The sequence below is a fragment of the Acinonyx jubatus genome, chromosome A3, assembly GCF_027475565.1.
Source record: "Acinonyx jubatus isolate Ajub_Pintada_27869175 chromosome A3, VMU_Ajub_asm_v1.0, whole genome shotgun sequence".
In the NCBI taxonomy this organism is placed as follows: Eukaryota; Metazoa; Chordata; class Mammalia; order Carnivora; family Felidae; genus Acinonyx; species Acinonyx jubatus.
Genome location: NC_069388.1, coordinates 89,609,987 through 89,630,113, shown reverse-complemented (window position 1 = coordinate 89,630,113; position 20,127 = coordinate 89,609,987). Strand labels below are relative to the sequence as shown.

At 41.0% G+C, this 20,127-nt stretch overlaps 1 protein-coding gene across 1 annotated transcript in view; it reads left to right on the top strand.

Annotated features, from left to right (window-relative positions):
* Positions 1 to 4,053: 4,053 nt before the first annotated feature.
* TACR1 (tachykinin receptor 1) overlaps positions 4,054 to 20,127 on the top strand; it is a 143,703-nt gene continuing 127,629 nt past the window's right edge. The window contains exon 1 of the mRNA XM_027072119.2: positions 4,054 to 6,489. Coding sequence (XP_026927920.1) covers positions 6,101 to 6,489 — 389 coding nt within the window. The 5' untranslated portion in view covers positions 4,054 to 6,100. The remainder of the gene's footprint in view (positions 6,490 to 20,127) is intronic.

Genomic DNA, 20,127 nt, shown 5'->3' with positions numbered 1-20,127 from the left:
TCCAGTGTGAACGCGACAGAAAACAGCCTTAACAATGCAAAACTCTACCTATGAACTCTTTCTGAAGAACTCACTACAGAATGAGCTTCTTTCAACCTAAAGTTTAATGCAGAAATTTCAGCAAAAGGACTGATAGTGACCACTGAATATATTTCATTATAGACCTCAGACCAAAACAAAAAGTGAAGATACATGTCAAAGAATTATGAGTACATGTTAAATATGTGGTCAAAGTAGAAATAACACAACTTTCCAAAGTGGGAGAAGGCAAAAAATAAAAAGGGAGACGTATTAACAGATTAAGCCATATGACATTGCTGATAATCAGCCATATTTTACCTACAAAGACAACAGGTTAGTATGGCTCAATTGAATAGGAAAGGCTCATAGATCACTACCTGGGTAACAGGTAGAAGACTTACAATGTCATTTAAAGCTGATAAACCACATTGCTACAAAAGGCCATATTTCATTCTTTCTGTTTTCACTCTTATGTGGATCCTGAGAAACTTAACAGAAGACCATGGGGAGGGGAAGGAAAAAAAAAGTTAGAGAGGGAGAGAGCCAAACCATAAGAGACTCTTAAAAACTGAGAATAAACTGAGGGTTGATAGGGGGTGGGAGGGAGGGGAGGGTGGACGGGAGGGGAGGGTGGGTGATGGGCATTGAGGAGGGCACCTGTTGGGATGAGCACTGGGTGTTGTATGGAAACCAATTTGACAATAAATTTCATATAAATTTCATGTAAATTTCAAATAAATAAATAAAGCTGATAAACCATATAATAGAAGCCTATATGAGCCAAAAGAGGCTAAGAACATTATAAAAGGTACTAGTATAAAGGTAGCTACTGGAAAAACACACACAAAAATCTTTCTATACAACACACTAATATTTTTAAAGCAAACAGACCATAAATATAACATATACATTTGCCTATAATGTAAAAAAAATGCACTCAGGAATATAACATAAAATAATGTAACAGAATTAAGATCAAACATCAGTCATATCATTAAATATGAACAGGTTTAACTCACTTAAAAGAAAATGATTTTTACACTGGCTTATGAGAAGAAACTCAAAATCTATGCTATATGCTACAGTATATATAGATGCACAAATAAAACAGAGTGATTCAAGAAAGCTAAAGCTAAAGGTATTGGCAAATAGAGTGACTATATGTAAAGCACATGGAACAGTTGTTCCTGGCCCATGGTAAACATTGTTTAAGAGCCAGCTACCCTCTACGTTCTCCCTCTGCTTCCTGTTATTATTATTAATGCTTATTGTTGTTTTGTGTTGGGAAGATTTACAGTTTGGTGAATCCTAATCTGTCGCTGCCTCCCTGCCTCACACCACCTTTCTAAATTCAACCATTGTCAAGCAATTCAATCCAACCTAACACGTGTGTATTGATCATGCACTGTGTGGAAGGCACTTCTAGCAAATGAGTAGTTGAATAACGTGGTTCTTGCTCTCAGGGAACTAACAATCTAATTTCCAAGAGATATAATGCACACCAGTTTGTCTTGTAAAAGGATGGCTGAGGATGGGAGCCAGTGACTAATTGTAGCAACTCATGCACACTGTGGAGGATGAAGGGGATGCATCCACATCAGTTGCATCCACAACTCTGGTCTTCAGAAGCCAGAGTTGATGGGGACCTGAACATAGCTGCCCTCCCTTTCCCAGCCAACTCCAATGTCCTCTCCAATCAGCCACGTGGTTTCAAGCTTAAGGACAGCTGGACATAAGGGAGCCCTGGGGCTTTGTGGGGGTTGAGCTAAGAGAACAGTTCAACTGGACAGGCTAGGCTTTGCTGGGAGATCAGCATTGGAACCTGGAGAAAGAACCAAAGGGCCTGGGTACTCAAATCTGAGAATGGGGGCAGGAATAAATTTTAAAACATTCAGAGGATGGATCTAGGAGACCTAGCATGACAGCAATGAGACTCTCAAAAGGAGAAAAAAGGACTGATGGAGAAGAAGTAATAATTTCAAAAACATGCTAGCTGAAAATTTCCTTGAGATGAAGAAAGGACTCATCTAGTTTCATGCTGTTTAAAGTAAAAGGCCAACATATTTATAAAACTTGCTTGAAGAGAAGACTGACCCAGGGTACTTGGTAAAAACACAAATTGCTGAGTCCCAACCCAGAACTACCAAATGAGAATTTTCAGGGGAACATGATAATGTTTACTAACAAGTAACTAAGAGATTCTTATCATTAAGAAATCCGGAAAGCACTGGACCTATTTTAAGCTCCTCAAACTTTAATGTGCATACAAATAACCTGTCTTACAAAAATGCAGACTCTAATTTAGTAGTTCTGTGCTGGCCCAAGGACTTACACTTCTGACTGGTTCCTGGGTAGTTCAGGGACAAGGACTACTATTTCTTGCTGTAGTTGGAGATGAGATACTTCCCAATTCATTTTTTGATGCATAATACTAATATCTGAAAAAAAAAAAGGAAAAGAATATCTACATCAATCTCAACTAGAAAAACAGGTGTAAAAATGTTAAGTCATTAGCAGGTTGAATTCAGCAATATATCAAAGAAATAATATAGCCTCAGACTAAGCAGAGTTTGTGCCAGGAATGCCAGGGTGAGTCCATGTTTAGTCAGTGTTGGGAAATCTATTCATTTAATCCATTATGTCAACAAATTAGTGAAAAAAATTATACAATCATAGCAAGACATCCTGAAAAAGACATTTAAAATAAAAGAAATTACAAGACATTCTTATTTAAACTTCCAGGTAAAATAAAGTAGAAGGAAACTAAACATAAAAGACTATGTAGCAAATTTTACAACAAATACTATCCTAAATGGTTAAAATTCACAGTCATCTAAATTTAAATTCAGAAACTATACAGAAATATCTGCTATCATCAATTTTAATTTAACATTGTTCTAGAAGGTAAAGGAAATTCAGTGAGACAAGAATATGCTAATGATGTAATTGAAAATGTAAAGAATTCAAATAAAAAGCACTAAAATAAATAGGAAATTTAGTAAAATGACTAGGATACATACATACACACAAATACATACACACGGAAGTCAATGGGTTTTCTTTGATCTGGGATAAAAAAGGAAAAAGTAGTTCATTTAAAAAAGAAACAAAATCTACAGAATATATGGAAAGAAATTTAACCAAAAGATTGGATCTATTTTAAAATTTATTTTCAAATTTTAATATAAAATCTATTTTCAAAATTATAAAATCTTTTTGAGAGGCATAAATAAGACTTGAATAAATGGAAAAGCATACCATGTTCTTGGATTTAAAAAATTAATATAAAAAATTTCAGTTTTGTCAAAATTGGATAAATTCCAGACAATTCCAATTAGAATACTGATGCAGTGTGTTTTGTTTAATTTTTAAATTGAACTTAAAATATTAAAATTTAAATGTGATGTTCCAAATGGATTTTAAAAAGCATGAAATGAGCATCCAGATGAACCTGCCTTACCAGATATCAGAATATTTTATTCCTATATTATTCAGGATAAGCTAGATCATGGTAACAAACTAATCCCAAACCCTAGTGCCCTAATACAACAAAATTTATTTCCTACTCATGCTACATGTCCAAAATGACTGGGCAGTGGCCTGGGTTATACAGTCACTTGGGAATTCAAGGTAATCAAGACTTGTCTTCTTGTGGCTGCATCATTTGTGACTTGGCGGGAGAGAATACGAAGAGACATTTCTTTCTCCCTCTGACACTCTCTCTCACTCTTTCTCTCTCTCTCTCTCTTCTATGCTTCAGCCTAGAAGTGACATACATCATTTCCACTCACAATCTATTGGCTAAATAGTTTTCTCTTTGGATTTAGGGGTGCCTGGAGGAACAGGCAGTGCAAGGTGCGGTTCATATAAATGCTGAAGTTCTCGCCTTCAGCAAAACCAAAGTGAACTAGCAGAAACCTCCACTTCGGCCCCTCACCCTCGCACCGTGAATGGATTCGTTTTTAGCCCGGCATAAATCGGTACAATAAATTTCTAAGCCTTAAAAGCGCTTCCTGCCAAATACATGCTTGCTCGAAGGAGAGGCGCGCAACCAGGCAGGACTAGTGCGTAAACGCTGCTCCCTGGAGAGTGCAGGCTTGCGCCATCCCGAGCCTCAACGCGGAGCGATGCTACCCATCCCCACCCGCGTCTCACAGTTCTGAGTGCCCCGCAGGAAAAGGGGGGCAAGGAGCGAGGGGAGGCAAGGGGTAGATGGCCCCCAGAAAGCCTCGGAAGATTCGATTACCCGCGGAACCGTGTCTCGTAGGCACTCTGGCTGGACCGCGCTCCGAACCTCATGCCATCTCGGCTTCTTCAAGATGATGCGCACGCACTGGAGAGCCTTTCCCACCTCTTCCCAGCGCCTGACTCCAGCTCGGCCTTTTGAAATGGCCTTGGACTGACAGATGAAGCCTTGAAGCTCGCCGGGGGCAGGGTGGAGGTGGAGAGAGACGGGAGACAGACCTGCCCTCCAGTCCCTTTGCAAACCTGAGACGGGGTAGGGGAAGGAGACCCCGACGCCACCCGGTCGGGCTGTGGCCGGCAGGCCCGGGAGGCTCGGAGGTAGAGGCTGCTAGGTCTCTGGGCGATGAACGCGAGGCCGCAGTGAGTGCTGGCAGAGAGCCAGAAGAGGCGCGTCTGGAAGACACACTGCTTGTAGGTGGCTCCTGGGCTCACTGAGCTTCGCAGGGAGCCCAGCCCAGTCCCTGTTGCCTGCGCTGGGGCTCATCTGTAGAGCTCAGCTGGAGCTTTTCATGGACCGAGGGGCCAAACCACAAGAGAGCCTGGGAAGGTGTCCCCAAAGCTTAGAGTCTATCACTGCTTCCTCTGGGGAAGCGGTCTACCCAGGAAAAGGAACTAGGTATTTGGGGATATTTCCTAAATACGTTCTCAGAAAAGTTGTTTTTCGGACACCTGCAACTGGGCATCGTTGCCCCTTCCTTGTCGGTAGCCGACAGAGCGAGCCCGTGGTGCACTCTTGCTAGAGAGAGGCCCGGAGAGCAGCTCTGGCACGTCGCCCCCACTCTTGCCGGACTCCCATAGCCACAGGCAGGCGCCTCTGCAGAGCTGTCGCAGCGCTCCGGGCTGCTCTCCCTGGAAGTTGTGTGTCCATCGCTACAGCTCTTTCTCAAATCCTTTTCTGTGGTTCCAGCTGCAGACTTCGTTTGGCGCAATTACTCCGAGGCTACCTAGCGCCCCCTCGCGGAGTGCGTGGCCCCCTCCCCCCCTCCCCCGCCCCGGCTTAAAGACTCCCACAGCAGGTAACAGCAAAAGGCGTGGTGGCTGCGTTAGTGGAGTGAGACAGTTGCCAACAGCTGGTTCAGCTGCTGCCCTGAGCACTGGGACTGGCAGCCCAGGTACTGCCCCTTCCCGGTGACGTCTCTGCAGAGGGTTATAAAAACCTTGCGCGCAGCCTACCGAGGTTCTGCTAACTCCCAAGCAGAGCGGGACCGGAGCCAAAGAGGCTCCTGCGAAGCTGCAGACCGCGGCGGCGGCGGCAGCAGCAGCTGCAACACAGCGAAAGCAAAGGAAAAAATCTCCAGCCAGATACGGGGCCCCAGAATCCTGGCTATAGACTCAGAACTTTTACAGGTCGCGTGGTGACGAACACACCCTTTTGCCTCCAGTCCTCCTGCAGAACAGGTTTTTTTGGGTTTTTTTGTTTTTTGTTTTTTGTTTTTTTTTTGCATTTCCAGCTGCAAGCAGGGGGAATAGGAGTTGCAAATAGCAGCAGGTGCAAAAAGGCGAGGGTCTCCTGCTTCCTGGAAGCGTGACCCCTGGGATTTCTTTTTCCTAGTCCCACGCAGGAGAGACGCTGTCTCCGGATTTCTGAACTCAAATGCTTCCTGAAGCTTGAAAGTGGAGGAATTCGGAGCCACGAGGAGCAGACAGCGCATCTAGAAGCGTTTTATCTTATGAGAGCCAACTCTTCTGCTTGGAAGGAAAGAGTTCTGCCCAGAAAGAGCCTGCAGCCCTCCTGTCTTGGATAAGCAGGACCCTGACCCCAGGCGTCAGCCTCAGGGCCTGCTGCAAAGGCAGGGTGTGTGCAGAGAAGAGGGGTTAACCGCCTAGCAGAGGAATGGATAACGTCCTCCAGGTTGACTCAGACCTCTTCCCAAACATCTCCACCAACACCTCGGAGCCCAACCAGTTCGTGCAGCCGGCCTGGCAAATTGTCCTTTGGGCAGCTGCCTATACGGTCATCGTGGTGACCTCCGTCGTGGGCAACGTGGTGGTGATGTGGATCATCCTGGCCCACAAACGAATGAGGACAGTGACGAACTATTTCCTGGTGAACCTGGCTTTTGCAGAGGCATCCATGGCTGCGTTCAACACGGTGGTGAACTTCACCTATGCTGTCCACAACGAATGGTACTACGGCCTGTTCTACTGCAAGTTCCACAACTTCTTCCCCATCGCCGCTGTCTTCGCCAGCATCTATTCCATGACTGCTGTGGCCTTCGATAGGTGAGCTTGCCCTTTTTGGAAAAGGGAGAAATTGTCCATACCATGGCATTGCTGTGAGCTTCCGGGTTGCACTGCGCCGGGTTCATGGTGGAGATTGGTCACCTGGACCCTGGGGTTATTACTGACAGCTAGTTGAATTAGTTGTTGATCTTATCTCACCATTTGCTTTTCAATTTTTTCTTTCCTTTCGTCTTCCTTTTCATTCATTGCCAGTCTCCCTTTGTTCACACACCTCCTTTTTCCTTCATTTAATTCTATTTCTTCACCCCTTCTGCCCCCATCTTCTTAATAGGTTTCTTTCAACTACTGCTTTGCTTCTTTCCATATATTCTTCCTCTCATTTACCCTGAAAGCCTGAAGGGGATACTCCAGCCTTGGCCAAGGGACCGGCCCTTGGCTGGGGCTTTGTAAATCCCTGCAAGTCTACTATTCTGCTGGACATCCTCTTGGTGCCTTCCAGTTTTAAGTGTGCCTAGGTAAAATTTTTCGTTTTTCACTTTCTCCTGGATATTCAGGAACTTTCTGCTCCCACCTCAACTCTCCAATATTCTTTCTATGTGAAGAGCATTTCATTAGAATCATAAAATACTCAGGATTCTAATTCAGCTCCATCTATGCTGCTTGAAGCTGTCATTCAGCAATGAGATGCTGCTAGACTGTTCCTCAGGAACTCCGCAAATAGGGGCCCAGGGAGCTTACCCAGGAGTTTTTCTAAATTTCTCTTGTCATGTAAGGTCAATGTTTTTCACCTGTCTGTATCTACAGAGAAATGTGCTTGGCAAAGGCAGTTGAAAGCTCTTTTTTCCTGCACCCAACTAAGGTTTCAGAAGCTGGCTGATAAGGAAAATGTTGGCATTTTCGAACACTAGGGCTTGCATTCTGGAACAAATGGCTCCTCAGGTGGCAGGATGGAAAATCGATTAGTAGAGCACATCTTCCTCTGTATTGATATTTTTGTGGGTGTTATAGGTCTTTAGTGTGTATCTATGTGTGCACAAATATTCAATGCTTACCTGGGATGGGGAGGTATGTTTAAAACACCTGCCACTGTGATTTTGAAATGAGTTGTTTTCATGGCCTTACTGAGATCAATGAATTATGAGAAACCCAAAGAAGGACCTAGGAGAAAAATCCCCCCCCCTCAAAATTCCCAAACTACTAAATTCTTTTAGCATAAATATTGTTTATGATTGGCAATTGATTTGAGGTCTTTTTCAGCTTCTGTAGTCAATGAACACTTTTAAAATCAGAGAAATGTAAGAAATCATTTCAGTGGTGTCCAAATGCTGGTTTCTAAATTCCATGTACAACTCCCTTTATGCAACTCTATGTGCTTGGTACATTGTGGTGACACGTTGTGGTGAATCAATTTATATTTTAAATGTAGACGGTAAACCAATTACTCAAAGTGGTAGTGAAATGAGTTCTCTTGTAAATTTATCTTTTATGCTACTTTAGTGTTCAGATACTAAGTTTGTTGAACGTGAAGTATGCCTATAAGTCTTTCTGCACTGACTTGTTCCTTTAACTGGACAGCAGACCCCTTAAATTTAGAAAACCCATAGCATGACATATGAATGAATATAGGTGCAGTGAAATGTGCTGTGATTTCATTCAGCCTTGATGAACTTTAAATCAGAGGGAAAGTTGGTATTTTAAATGCACTTGGGCCTTGTGTGAGCTCAAGGGAGACCTGTCAGTCAGTGTGCTTCTGAGCATTCAGCAGACATATCTCTTGCTCCAGCTTACCCAGAAATGACATGTTCCACAGCCATGCTCTTTCCCTTTGAACTTAGAAGGCTAAGGACAGAAGCCAGGGTCAAAGTCTTCACATTGGAATGGGTAGGGAGCCAGATTTTAGTTGCCTTGACCCTGGCATCTCAGGCTCCATTATTCTCTCTAGGCGAACCATAGACAGGGACCCTGACCCTGCAGGACAGCTGCTTAGTGAGGTCAGAGGAGCCCTGGTGCCTGAGCTGAGGAAAATGACGGGAGCAAGAAATGCCCCCAAGTCCCTAATGTCCAGATACAGCCCAGGAAGATTATCAACATCATGCTCAAGGTTATAATCCAAGGTAGAGTTTGGGATTAGGCTTCAGGGCTCTGTCCCCAAGTCATCCAAGTGCTTGTTCTAATTTTCCTTGCTCAGCCTCATGAGCACAGTGAGTTAATCCCCCCACACCCTCTACTGAAGGTAGCTCCACTGCATGTATATTCATCCATTCTCTCCCAAGAATATTTTAGAAAGGTAAGGGGCTGTAAGCAGTCATCATATCAATTATCTCTCCTTTCTCCACCAAGGCAGTGCACACTTTAAGGAAATGTTAAATTATCTTTTTGTATGTTCCTTGAATTTTTAACAGATAATCTGAATCAAGTTCTAAAAAACAAAAGCATTATGGTTTTCCTTATTATAAAATTAAACCTGTTCATTGCAAAAACTCAGGAAATACGAAGAACATAGACACAAAATACAAATCAGCCATTACTTCACCATGCAAAAATAACACCTGTTAACATTTTAATTTCTCTTTTATGACTATTACACTACATAATTGAGGTCAGGTTCTGTATAATTTTGCAGCTTACTTTTTTCCATTGATAGTAATGGAAAACATTAGTAACATTTTCCCATATTATTAAAAAGTCTGCAGTAACACAATATTAATGGCTTCATATTATTCCATTATATGAATGTGCTATTATTACTTTAACCGTCCTCCTACTGTTGGGTATTTAGGTGATTTCTGAATATTTTTGCTTTATGGTTAATGCACTAATAAACATTTCTATATGGTAACTTTATTTTCCTTTCTTGATTATTTCCTTAGGATAGATTCCCAGAAGTGGAATTACTGGGTCAAATGAAATGAATTAAGGGAAAAAACAAAACAAAACATTTTTCCTCCTAATTTTAAGGGATTGTAAACTCTAAGCAAAGCAAGGAATACGTCTGTTCTGTCTTGTTTACTTTATCTCCTCAGCACAAGGCAGTACTGTCACCAGTCACTACACATTTGTTAAATAAGTGAATGAATGAACAAAATAATACATCTTCCCAAAAGAACATTTAGAAAAATACATAAAATTGTAAAGAAAATGTAAATATTATCTACCATCCCACTACTGGCAGTAAACCTGTTAAAATTCTGGAATGCTAGCTTATACTGGCTTTTCTCTATTTATGCCACATGCAGTTACTCCCATTTTTAAGGCTCAATTTTGGATCATGATAAAAACAGTTTCAACAGTTGCTTTTTTGTTTCATTCCTTACTATCATCTCATGTGTGTTTTCCATGTCATGAAATAGTTTGCAAAATAGAATTTTTGATCTATTAAAAATGGATGCATTATACTGTGTGGCTACAATCATTTATTTTACCATTCCCCTATTTTCATATGTAAATTTTTTTCCATTTTTAATAACTATAAGTATCCCAGACATAAATCGTTGAGAGCATTCCTTGTTCTCTCCTCAAAATAAACTCCTTGATATAGAGTTGCTAGTTCAAACTGTCCTGGTAAACTTTGCCAAATTTTCTTCTAGAACTAAAACGTATATACAGAGAAAAAAGAGACTTTCACCTGTAAATTATAGTACTAATTTAATTATTTTCTGTTATCTTTCCATAGAGTGGGGAATGAGACATAGAGAGAGAGAGAGAACAAGAGTGTTTCTTCTTCTGAAGAAGGAATATTTTTTGAAGGTAATGGTTATCTAGAATAAAAGGGTTGCAGAGACAAATATACCTAAATAAGATCAGATCTAACTCTAATTAAACTCCAAAACACATCAGGGATTTTACTTTTTGAAACTATAATTTCTCCCACTTAAAATGAAATTCAAAAAATTTTTCCTATTATGGACTTATTTCACTTAGCATAATACATTCTAGTTTCATCCACATTGTTGCAAATGGCAAGATTTCATTCTTTTTGATCACCAAGTAATATTCCATTGTATATAATATACCACATCTTTTTTATCCATTCATCAGCCAATGGACATTTGGGCTCTTTCCGTAATTGGACTATTGTTGATAGTGTTGCCTTAATTTAAATAAAAATTTAAAAAAAGAAAAAATTTCCCTACTAGAAAAATTAGAAGGTATGTGTGATGTTTTATAAAATCAGAAGTTGGAGGACACTAAGAAGTGACACCACAATTTTGCAAAGACCCATGATGGTTGTCAGTTCTAGTACTGAAGAGCAGCACTAAGAAGGAAGGAAATAGGCCAATTCCTAAGCCCCACAAGAGGTACTATAGAGGCAAAAGGCAACCTGACTGGGAATTAAACACACAGCAACAGGAAGCTCAGCAAAGCACCGGGCTGGTAACACCACTTCTCTACCTGGAAGGGGCAAGTGTAATTTCAGCGAGTTGAAAGGAGAAGGTTGCTCACTCCTCAGACTGGTCCTGGATGTTGTGTTTGAGTGAAAGGAAACATCTAAATTATGATGGTCTCTGAACAATATGAAATATGATCAGGACCAAATATACAGTTGCCCAGATAGGGACAATGGTTGAAGGCAAAAGAAGGAGTGAGCGCTCTGACAGAGTAAAAGAGGAACCAAAAGCAAAGACATGCATAAACAACAAAAACCTCTGATGGTACTGTGATGTCTGTCCCATTCTCCCAGCCACACTCAGCTATAAGTTTAAATAGCCTGCTTCCCAGGTCTCCACCAGACCTGTAGTCTGTCCTTGAACCCCACCTTGTTGACTAGACGTGGATCCCATTGTATATCTCAGGTCAATTCTTCACTGCCCAGAGGTCAAACATAGATTTTAGAATCTTTTCACTAATTTAGATGAACCTTACAACCCATGACCAAGCATCTCTGTGATACTGAGAATGGTCATTCACTAGAAGCTTATCCATCACAACTGACCCTATCTTTTCAAATCCAGAACCTCAAATGTGTGTGTTGACATAGATCAAAGTTGAGCTTGTTAACATCTTGGATGGGTCAATTAGACTGAAGGATCTTTCCTGGAGAAATTCAATGCCCACCTACTCTCTCTCTGGAGCTGTCGCACTGCACCTGTCACATCCTGTCCCTACTCATGGGAGCTCCCAGTATGCTAAATGGTCAAGGACCTTGTTTTTAAAAAAACTGGCAGAAACGTAGGTTTAATTGAAGGGAAATGAAGATTAATTCTCAATGTAAATGCATGTAGTAGGACCACAAGACTTCGTCATTATTATTGATGTCAAATTAGCAAATGTTGAATGAGGATCTTGAGGTAGAAACACTCAGTTAAATTTGGACAAAGATCTTCAGTCCATTGATGGATAATGCCACCAGGTAAGGTGGTGTTTCCTAACTCAAAGTCTCATGTCCTCCCTCAAGAGCTTTATGCTACATATTGAAGCAAATAGAACTGATATAGAGGTAGCTACAATATAAGGTGCTAGAATATGTTTTATATGATTGTATAGACAAATTCAATATGAGAGAAGAGGAAGAACATTATGTCCAGCAGTGATGATTAAGGAAGACTTCAAAAAGTGGCAATTGACTTGGACCTTGAAGATTAGATCAAATTTTTTAGAGAAGATGATAAAGAAAGGTGACCTTCCAGGTAAAAGAAACTGTTTGACAAAATTATGGAAGCAAAAAGTTGCAAAATGTTTGGGAAGAATGACTGCTTGACTCAAGTGAAGTGAGTTCACAGGTAAATCAGGGAATGAATGCAGAGGTTAGTAAATCAGGAAATTAATGGAGAGGAAAGAGATGAATACAGTTTTGGCTGGATTTGATGTGAAAATGTAACAATTAGTTGGAAATGCCCAACAAGGCAACTTGAGATATGGGACTAGAGGCTAACTAAGAAGCCAGGGATGAAAATGTGGATTTAGGAGTTTTCCAAACAGATGGCTTATTTGAGTTTGAAAGAAGAAAACATCTCTTTTACCTGTACACATTTCCAGAGAAGAGGCAAAGACATCAACAATTCGTGAGAATGTCCTATCAAGTAATGGGGTGGGAGCGGGGGGGATGGCGGAAGAAGCAGAGAGGTAGTGGAGAAATCAGGATATGTAGAGTGACAAAGGTTAAGAGAGGTGACTTGTGGTTGGTTCTGTTCATCAGTGTCATTAGAATCCTAGGCTAATGAGGACATTGGATTTGGTAATTAAAGAACACTGGTAGCTATGAAAGGTAGTATTAGCAGAATATGATAAGGAGGGATAAAATTAGATGACAATGAGGAGAATGTCCTCTTCCCCATCCATCCATCCATCCACCCATCCAACCATTACTGAGCACCTACCATATGCCAAATTCTGAGGCAGTAAAACTTGCCTTTGCCCTTGTGCTCTCAGTTTTTGGGGATGATAAAGTCATGAATACCATTATAACCCAATGTAACTAATACCATGCTGAGGGAGCTTGGAGACAGAGGGAAGAACTGCCATTGGGAATATGCGGAAAACTTACTGGTAGAATAAAGAAAAGGAAGAGAAGGAAGAAGGAGTGGAAGAAGGAGCAGAGGAGGAGAAAAGAAACAACAAAGTGCAGAGAAAACAATGTGGAGTTTGTATTTTTTAAATTAATTTCAGGAACACTCGACTGGGAATTATAATGATTTATAAGTGTTTGTCACTTGGACACTAGAAAAGAGATTTCATGTTAATAAAATTGATAATGATACTTTATGTTTCCATCCTCTCCAATCCTTTGTCTCATCTAATCCTCAATAGCAATGGAGATTCTGTTTCTGCCATGAAAGACTATTAGAAACTATTTCTTTTAGCATCATCCTCCCACTCTTTACTCCCTCATAGCTGGGAGACCCATGCAATTTGCATTCCTGTGCCTTAGACATCTGCCTACATACTCCCACTCAAGGTGGCTTTTGGATGTTATATCATCTAAAGAAAGCTGTCATTGAAGGCTGAAAAGTGACATAAGGGTCCTACTGTGCCAGAAAGGATGTTACAGACTCTTTTGAAAATTTTCCACCCAAACAAAAACTCAACCCCACAACTTTCTAGACAGGGCCATTATGAGAATATCAAATTCTGCTTAAATATTTTACTCAAATCTGTCTCATTTGTTAAATTCACATTTTGGTTCATTATAAAATTATTTCTTTTGTTGAACTGAAATCTGCCTCTGATTATGGGCTGCTCCTACTAATATAATGCCTCTTCTATGTGGCAGTCATTTAGATTTATCCCTCCTAAAGCTTTTCCATCCCTGGTTAACTGCCCTTAGTTTCTTCATCTCTCCATCCTCCTTAGTCTCTACTGGCTATTCCCATTTGTTAATGGACCTCTTAACTGAGAGGTTAACTAATACCCAGAACTGTGCACTGCCTTATTAATAGTACTCTGTCTGGCTTCACTTGCTATAGGGATGGCATCCTACCTGGTTACTTTGTCCTCTTAGACTTAGCACAAGTACCACCTGCACTAAGCCTTCAAGTCTCGATAAAGTATCCTTCTTACCTATTCCCATGTTATTTATACAATTTTCTGTAACTTGTTGGTCTCTCCCACACCTCCTTGCCTGCTAGATTACAAGCATTATGAAAACAGGGACACTTTATACCTGTTCCCAGAAGCTACCCTGTTGCCTGACACAGAACAGATATTCACTACAATGTGTGGATAGTGGTTGATTTGACTGTACCTCTATTCTACACACATCAGCCAAAATCTGAAAACCAGACCAAATGCATCAGGCGGACCTCAAACACACCTATGATGTTCTCCCTTGAAGGAAAATAAAAATTGGGCCAAATGTATGCCTACAATGAAGTTTTGCTACACTACAGAATGTTTGGTTCAGAACAGGTGTTCTGAACCTATTCTAGAATAACTATGTGCTCTAATTCACACTTGCCTCCTCCACACTTCACTTGACTGGGCCCTATTGGATTCCTAACCCACACCCTGTCCCCAGTATATCTTGCACCTCAGGAGAACACTTCTAATCAAAGGAGGTGTTTATCATTTCTATCTTACCTCTAGTCTATCCAGGAATACTGGAAACTCAGGTATTTCATAGACCCCTCTGTGGCCCAACTATTGTCAACCCCTTAGCTTTTTCTCCAACACCCCTACTACCAACAGGAAGTGTACTCTCTGCTTTACCTGTCCTTCCTGAGTCAGGAAAAGCAAAAGCCTAACCTCCACTTAACACTCCAAGTCCCATATCCACAGCAGTTGTCTGAACAGCTAGTCTATACTATATTAAAATACCACAGACACAGGAAAATTCCAGCAGAGAGCCTGAGAAAGTCACAGACCTGGAGGACAGACTGAGGAACTGGCTTATATTGCCCAAACCTCTTGCTACCTTGAGAAGCTATTATTCCAATTCATTCAAAGGGGATATATGAGGCTCTATGGGTGAGGAATCCCCAGGGATGAAGAGACACTTTAATGATGTCCTTAAGAGATAAATCTCAGCTTGAGTACTGATGCAACACATGAAGCTCTAGGAAATCTATCTAAGCAGCCCTGAGCCTGATTCCTTGCTCCTCTCTTTTATAATTCTTTACTTGATCTACCTTCCAATTCAGCTTTATCATTATATTTAACATTTGGGATACTCTACATAGTGCCTTGCATATCTTTTGTATAAGAATGCCCTTTAATAACGTTATATCTCACCTTTGATAATGCAGTTTAGTGTAGGAAAGAGCACAGGCCATGGTCCCAGCAGTGCTTCTACCATTTACTAGCTATGTGAATGTAGGCAAGACACTCAACCTCGCTGGGCCTCAGTTTCCCCATTGGATAAAAGGGATATAATAAAAGTTACCTTGTAGAGTATTGTTGCAGGGAGAGAGGGGGAAAGGGAAAGTATGGAAATGTATGGGAAGTTGCTGATTCATTGCCCGAAATCCTGTAAGATCTCAGTTAATGGTTATATTATGATCTATAATAAACCCTGACACACCATTAGACCTATTCTACACACCATTCCTATCTCATCGCCTCTTGAATTCCTTCTACATCAGGGATAACAGCAATAGGGTGAAGCACTTATGTCCCTGCCTAAATTATAGTTTAAAATCCTTCCAATTGGGACAGCAAACCTCTTGCCAAATGCTATCCACCATCCTTCCCACCTATGGAGATACTCTACCAGAAGCCTAGCATGTGGATTTGCATATCACAGTCCAGAAAAACTAAATCATTTTCACTGATACCATCTCCAAAACCACATGTTCACTTCCCACATCCTGTGTGTCACAAAGTCACCACCCTCACGTGGAGCATCATTTGAGTGTTTAATGTTTGAGATAAAAACATCTGAGAGTCATAGCAAAAATGTGTAAGGGAGAAATGCCTGAGGATAATAGCAAAAAAACAAAACAAAACAACCTCTTACAGCTGCATGTGTTTTAGTTGATATTCAATTTGTTAAAGTTGTGTTTCTCTTGCCTTTGAACACATCTTATAAATCTTGGAAGTTTTGTTATAAATCTGGTTAAAGTGTTAAACATTCATTTTCCCTTGTATTTTGACTAATATTCAATTAGCTCTTAAACATGAGATGGAGTACTTCCTCCTAAATATTTTAACTTTTTCAAACTTAGTGAAATGATCTTACATATTTCCAATTAGTCACAAATTTTTGCAAACTTTAAAATCAAATAATCTTAATAATGTAAACTGTACTTATAAAGTTGATTATGAAATTCTCTTAAATATTTCAAATGTAATACACAAATTTAATACATCTGGTTTTCTTAAACCTTCAAATCCCTAACAGGATGACTTATAAGTAGGAGAAACAAAATCTTTCTCAGGACTCGCATAGTTCTGGTAAATCTAATAAATCAAAACTTCTAATTTAGCATATTAAGTTCTCTTAAAGCATTTCAACTTTCTAAGAATTGAACTTACAAGTTCAGTAAATGAGGTTCTTACGAGCCTCTACATATTGACTACAAAACTAATTAGTTAAATCCTCCTAAGTGTTTCAATTAAAATTACAAATCTGGTGAGTCAAATTCTCTAATATATCAGATTCTCATTTCCAACATATTAAAAAAAAAATCACACACAAGTAACATATACTGATCATAAAATTCACTACTATACACACACTTCTTATATAGAAATGCCATTTCTTCATCGCCAATTTGATTTTACAAAACGCCTTTCTCACGTTACACAGTTACACAAGCAGCAGTGGCAGAATCATCTTCTCCATAAGGGGCCTCAGAGACTGCGTTGGAGATCGGAATCCAGGTGTGTCTTTCAGGAGCCCAAAGCCCTGAGCCCTTCTCACGGTGGAACTCTGCCTTCTCAGTGCCCACAGAACCCACCCACACCTCACCACTGCAATTGAATAGTTCAATGTGCCCTGCATCTCCTTGGCTTCCTTCAAGTATTACCCTTCTCCGATTTTCATCTTAACATCTTATCATCTGTGGCCAACAGGCACATGAAAAGATGCTCAACGTCGCTCCTCATCAGGGAAATACAAATCAGAACCACACTCAGATATCACCTCACGCCAGTCAGAGTGGCCAAAATGAACAAATCAGGAGACTATAGATGCTGGAGAGGATGTGGAGAAACGGGAACCCTCTTGCACTGTTGGTGGGAATGCAAACTGGTGCAGCCACTCTGGAAAACAGTGTGGAGGTTCCTCAGAAAATTAAAAATAGACCTACCCTATGATCCAGCAATAGCACTGCTAGGAATTTACCCAAGGGATACAGGAGTACTGATGCATAGGGGCACTTGTACCCCAATGTTTATAGCAGCACTCTCAACAATAGCCAAATTATGGAAAGAGCCTAAATGTCCATCAACTGATGAATGGATAAAGAAATTGTGGTTTATATACACAGTGGAGTACTACAGGGCAATGAGAAAGAACGAAATATGCCCTTTGCAGCAACGTGGATGGGACTGGAGAGTGTGATGCTAAGTGAAATAAGCCATACAGAGAAAGACAGATACCATATGGTTTCACTCTTATGTGGTTCCTGAGAAACTTAACAGAAACCCATGGGGGAGGGGAAGGAAAAAAAAAAAAAGAGGCTAGAGTGGGAGAGAGCCAAAGCATAAGAGACTCTTAAAAACTGAGAACAAACTGAGGGTTGATGGGGGGTGGGAGGGAGGGGAGGGTGGGTGATGGGTATTGAGGAGGGCACCTTTTGGGATGAGCACTGGGTGTTGTATGGAAACCAATTTGACAATAAATTTCATATATTGAAAAAAAAATCTTATCATCTGAATTACATAGATAGAATCATGCAAAACTTCATCCCACCCCAAATTTGCATTCAGTCACTTTGCTACCTGAGTAGAATTAGCTGCATTCCATACTCTCTTATGTTTTTACCTTCTTAATGGACCTCCATTCATTCATACTGGCTCATTGCCATGGATAAAGTGACCAAAAAATCACCATCTGTCCTGGGTCTTTCAGTTTCTTTTTTGAGACTTTGAGGTCATGGAAAATAGGTGTCAAAATTTTTCTGGGTGTATCCTGTTTCTTCACATGAATCATCAGAAAATGTGGGGCACCTCAGGGTGGCTCAGTCGGTTAAGCATCCCACTTCGGCTCAGGCCATGATCTCATGGTTCGTGAGTTCAAGCCCCATGTCAGGCTCTGTGCTGACAGCTAGGAGCCTGGGCCCTGCTTCAGATTCTGTGTCTCCCTCTCTCTCTATGCTCCTCCCCGCTCATTCTCTGTCTCTCTCAGTCTCTCAAAAATAAATTTTAACAAATTTAAAAAGAAAAGAGTATACCTATCTAAAAAAAAAAAAAAAAAGGAAAAGTAGTGCCTGTTAGTTTTGACAAACTCAGGCCGTCAGCATGTTTCAGATCTATGCCCAGAGACACTGTGTTCATCCTATATAGAAGGCCAACACAGCAGCTTCCATTCCTCTTGGCATGAAGTCTTTGGTGGGAGGGCCTTTCTTCTCAGAGCCTGGAAGGGAACTGGTGCCCTTGCATCCTCCAATTGGATCATGAGATGGTCTTTCTTCAGATGGGTTTTCCTCCGAGGACAGACTCTCATGACTTTTTTATGGCTCTAGAAGTGCTGAGTTCCTTTCCTTTCTCTTCCTTCTCAGTGCCCTAGATTTCAGATCATAAAAAATAAGTGGTGCTCTGTTCTTATAGCTTAACTCAGTGCCCTAAGCCATATATGGACTAACAAGCAGCCACCTTCACAAATCACACTTCTGCCTGAGCTCGTGCAGGAAGGGTGAACAGTCGTGCTAGCTACCCCTCTGCTCTGTCATAGAGTATAATTGAGGCACTAATTTTGAAAAGTCTCATGTACACATTTAGTGGCATGTGGGGAGATTAGGAGCATAAGCTTAAATACTCACCTTGTACGATTTATTAATTTTATTTTACTGTGGAGAAAGGTCCTCTTGAATAATTAATATGCTCTCGTAAGAGGATTTTTTTGACTCTGAAAATGTTTAAACAAAAGAAAGCCCCACAAACAGCTGAAATACTCTCCCAAATAGTCCCAGGGTGTCGGGGGCGGGAAAGGGGGGTGCTTAAAAATGCCTCACTTCATGATGGGAACTAAAAGGGAAGCAGTCCTGAGGCTGAAATGCAACTCGTTAGCTCAACACCTTAACTGAGCTCTTAAAGAGGAACTTAGACAATAACCTAGAAACCCTGTATCCAAATCCTTAAGACCAGTTCCTTTCTCTTTCCAGCTGGCATGATAAGGGGTCTGGAAGTTAATATGTTAAAGACTCAGCTAGAATATGAGCCATATCACAGTCATCAGGGGTTTCTAGTGGCCCAATTAAGGCACTGCCAACCTAAAACCAGGCAAAATGCAAAGAAGGCAAAGATACTATCCTCTTCCCTTTCTGGCCATTTCCCTCAATAATGCTCTAAGTCTGCAAGAAGGCTGATTCTCTTTGATGAATATGTAGCAACTTTGTAGCTTGGATATCGTCATCAGAAGGGACTTTGGGTCATGGTCCCAGCCAGTCCTAAGGGTCTGGTAGGCCGGGGTTCAGGGCAGTAGGGCAGTGAAGTCCTGTTTAGATGGCCAAGATGATTCTTTACCTCTCCAGCATCTTCAGTGGATTTGTGCTATTTACAAATCCTGGGGTAGGGCCAGGTTTCCAAGAGCTGAGCTTTCTGCTAGCACCTGTCTGGACCCACACTTGATCTAAAGCTCGCATCCCTTTTTCTTTGTCTTTCCTTTCTCCCTTTCTCTCTACACCTGGATCAAAAATCCCTTGCTTATATCCTCTCAACTCCTCTTCAACGGTTTGAAAATTGCATGACTTCAATAAATATCATTGCCTGAAAAATGGAGTTGGAGCAGAAAAAAACAAAAGCTGTTGTGCATAAAACAACTGAAGAGTAGATTTACACATAATATTGAAAATGCAAAGTACTGGGGTGCCTGAGTGGCTCAGTTGATTAAGTGTCTGACTTTGGCTCAGGTCATGATCTCACAGTTCGTGAGTTTGAGCCCTGCATCAGGCTCTGTGCTGACAGCTTGGAGTCCGGAGCCAGACTTCAAATTCTGTGTTTCCTTCTCTTTGCCCCTTCCCCACCCATGCTCTCTCTCTCTCTCAAAAATAAACATTAAAAATTAAAAAATGCAAAGTACTATGATTCTGATTAAGCAGATGAGTCCAGAAGGGTCCTGAACATATTCTTTAAGGCTAT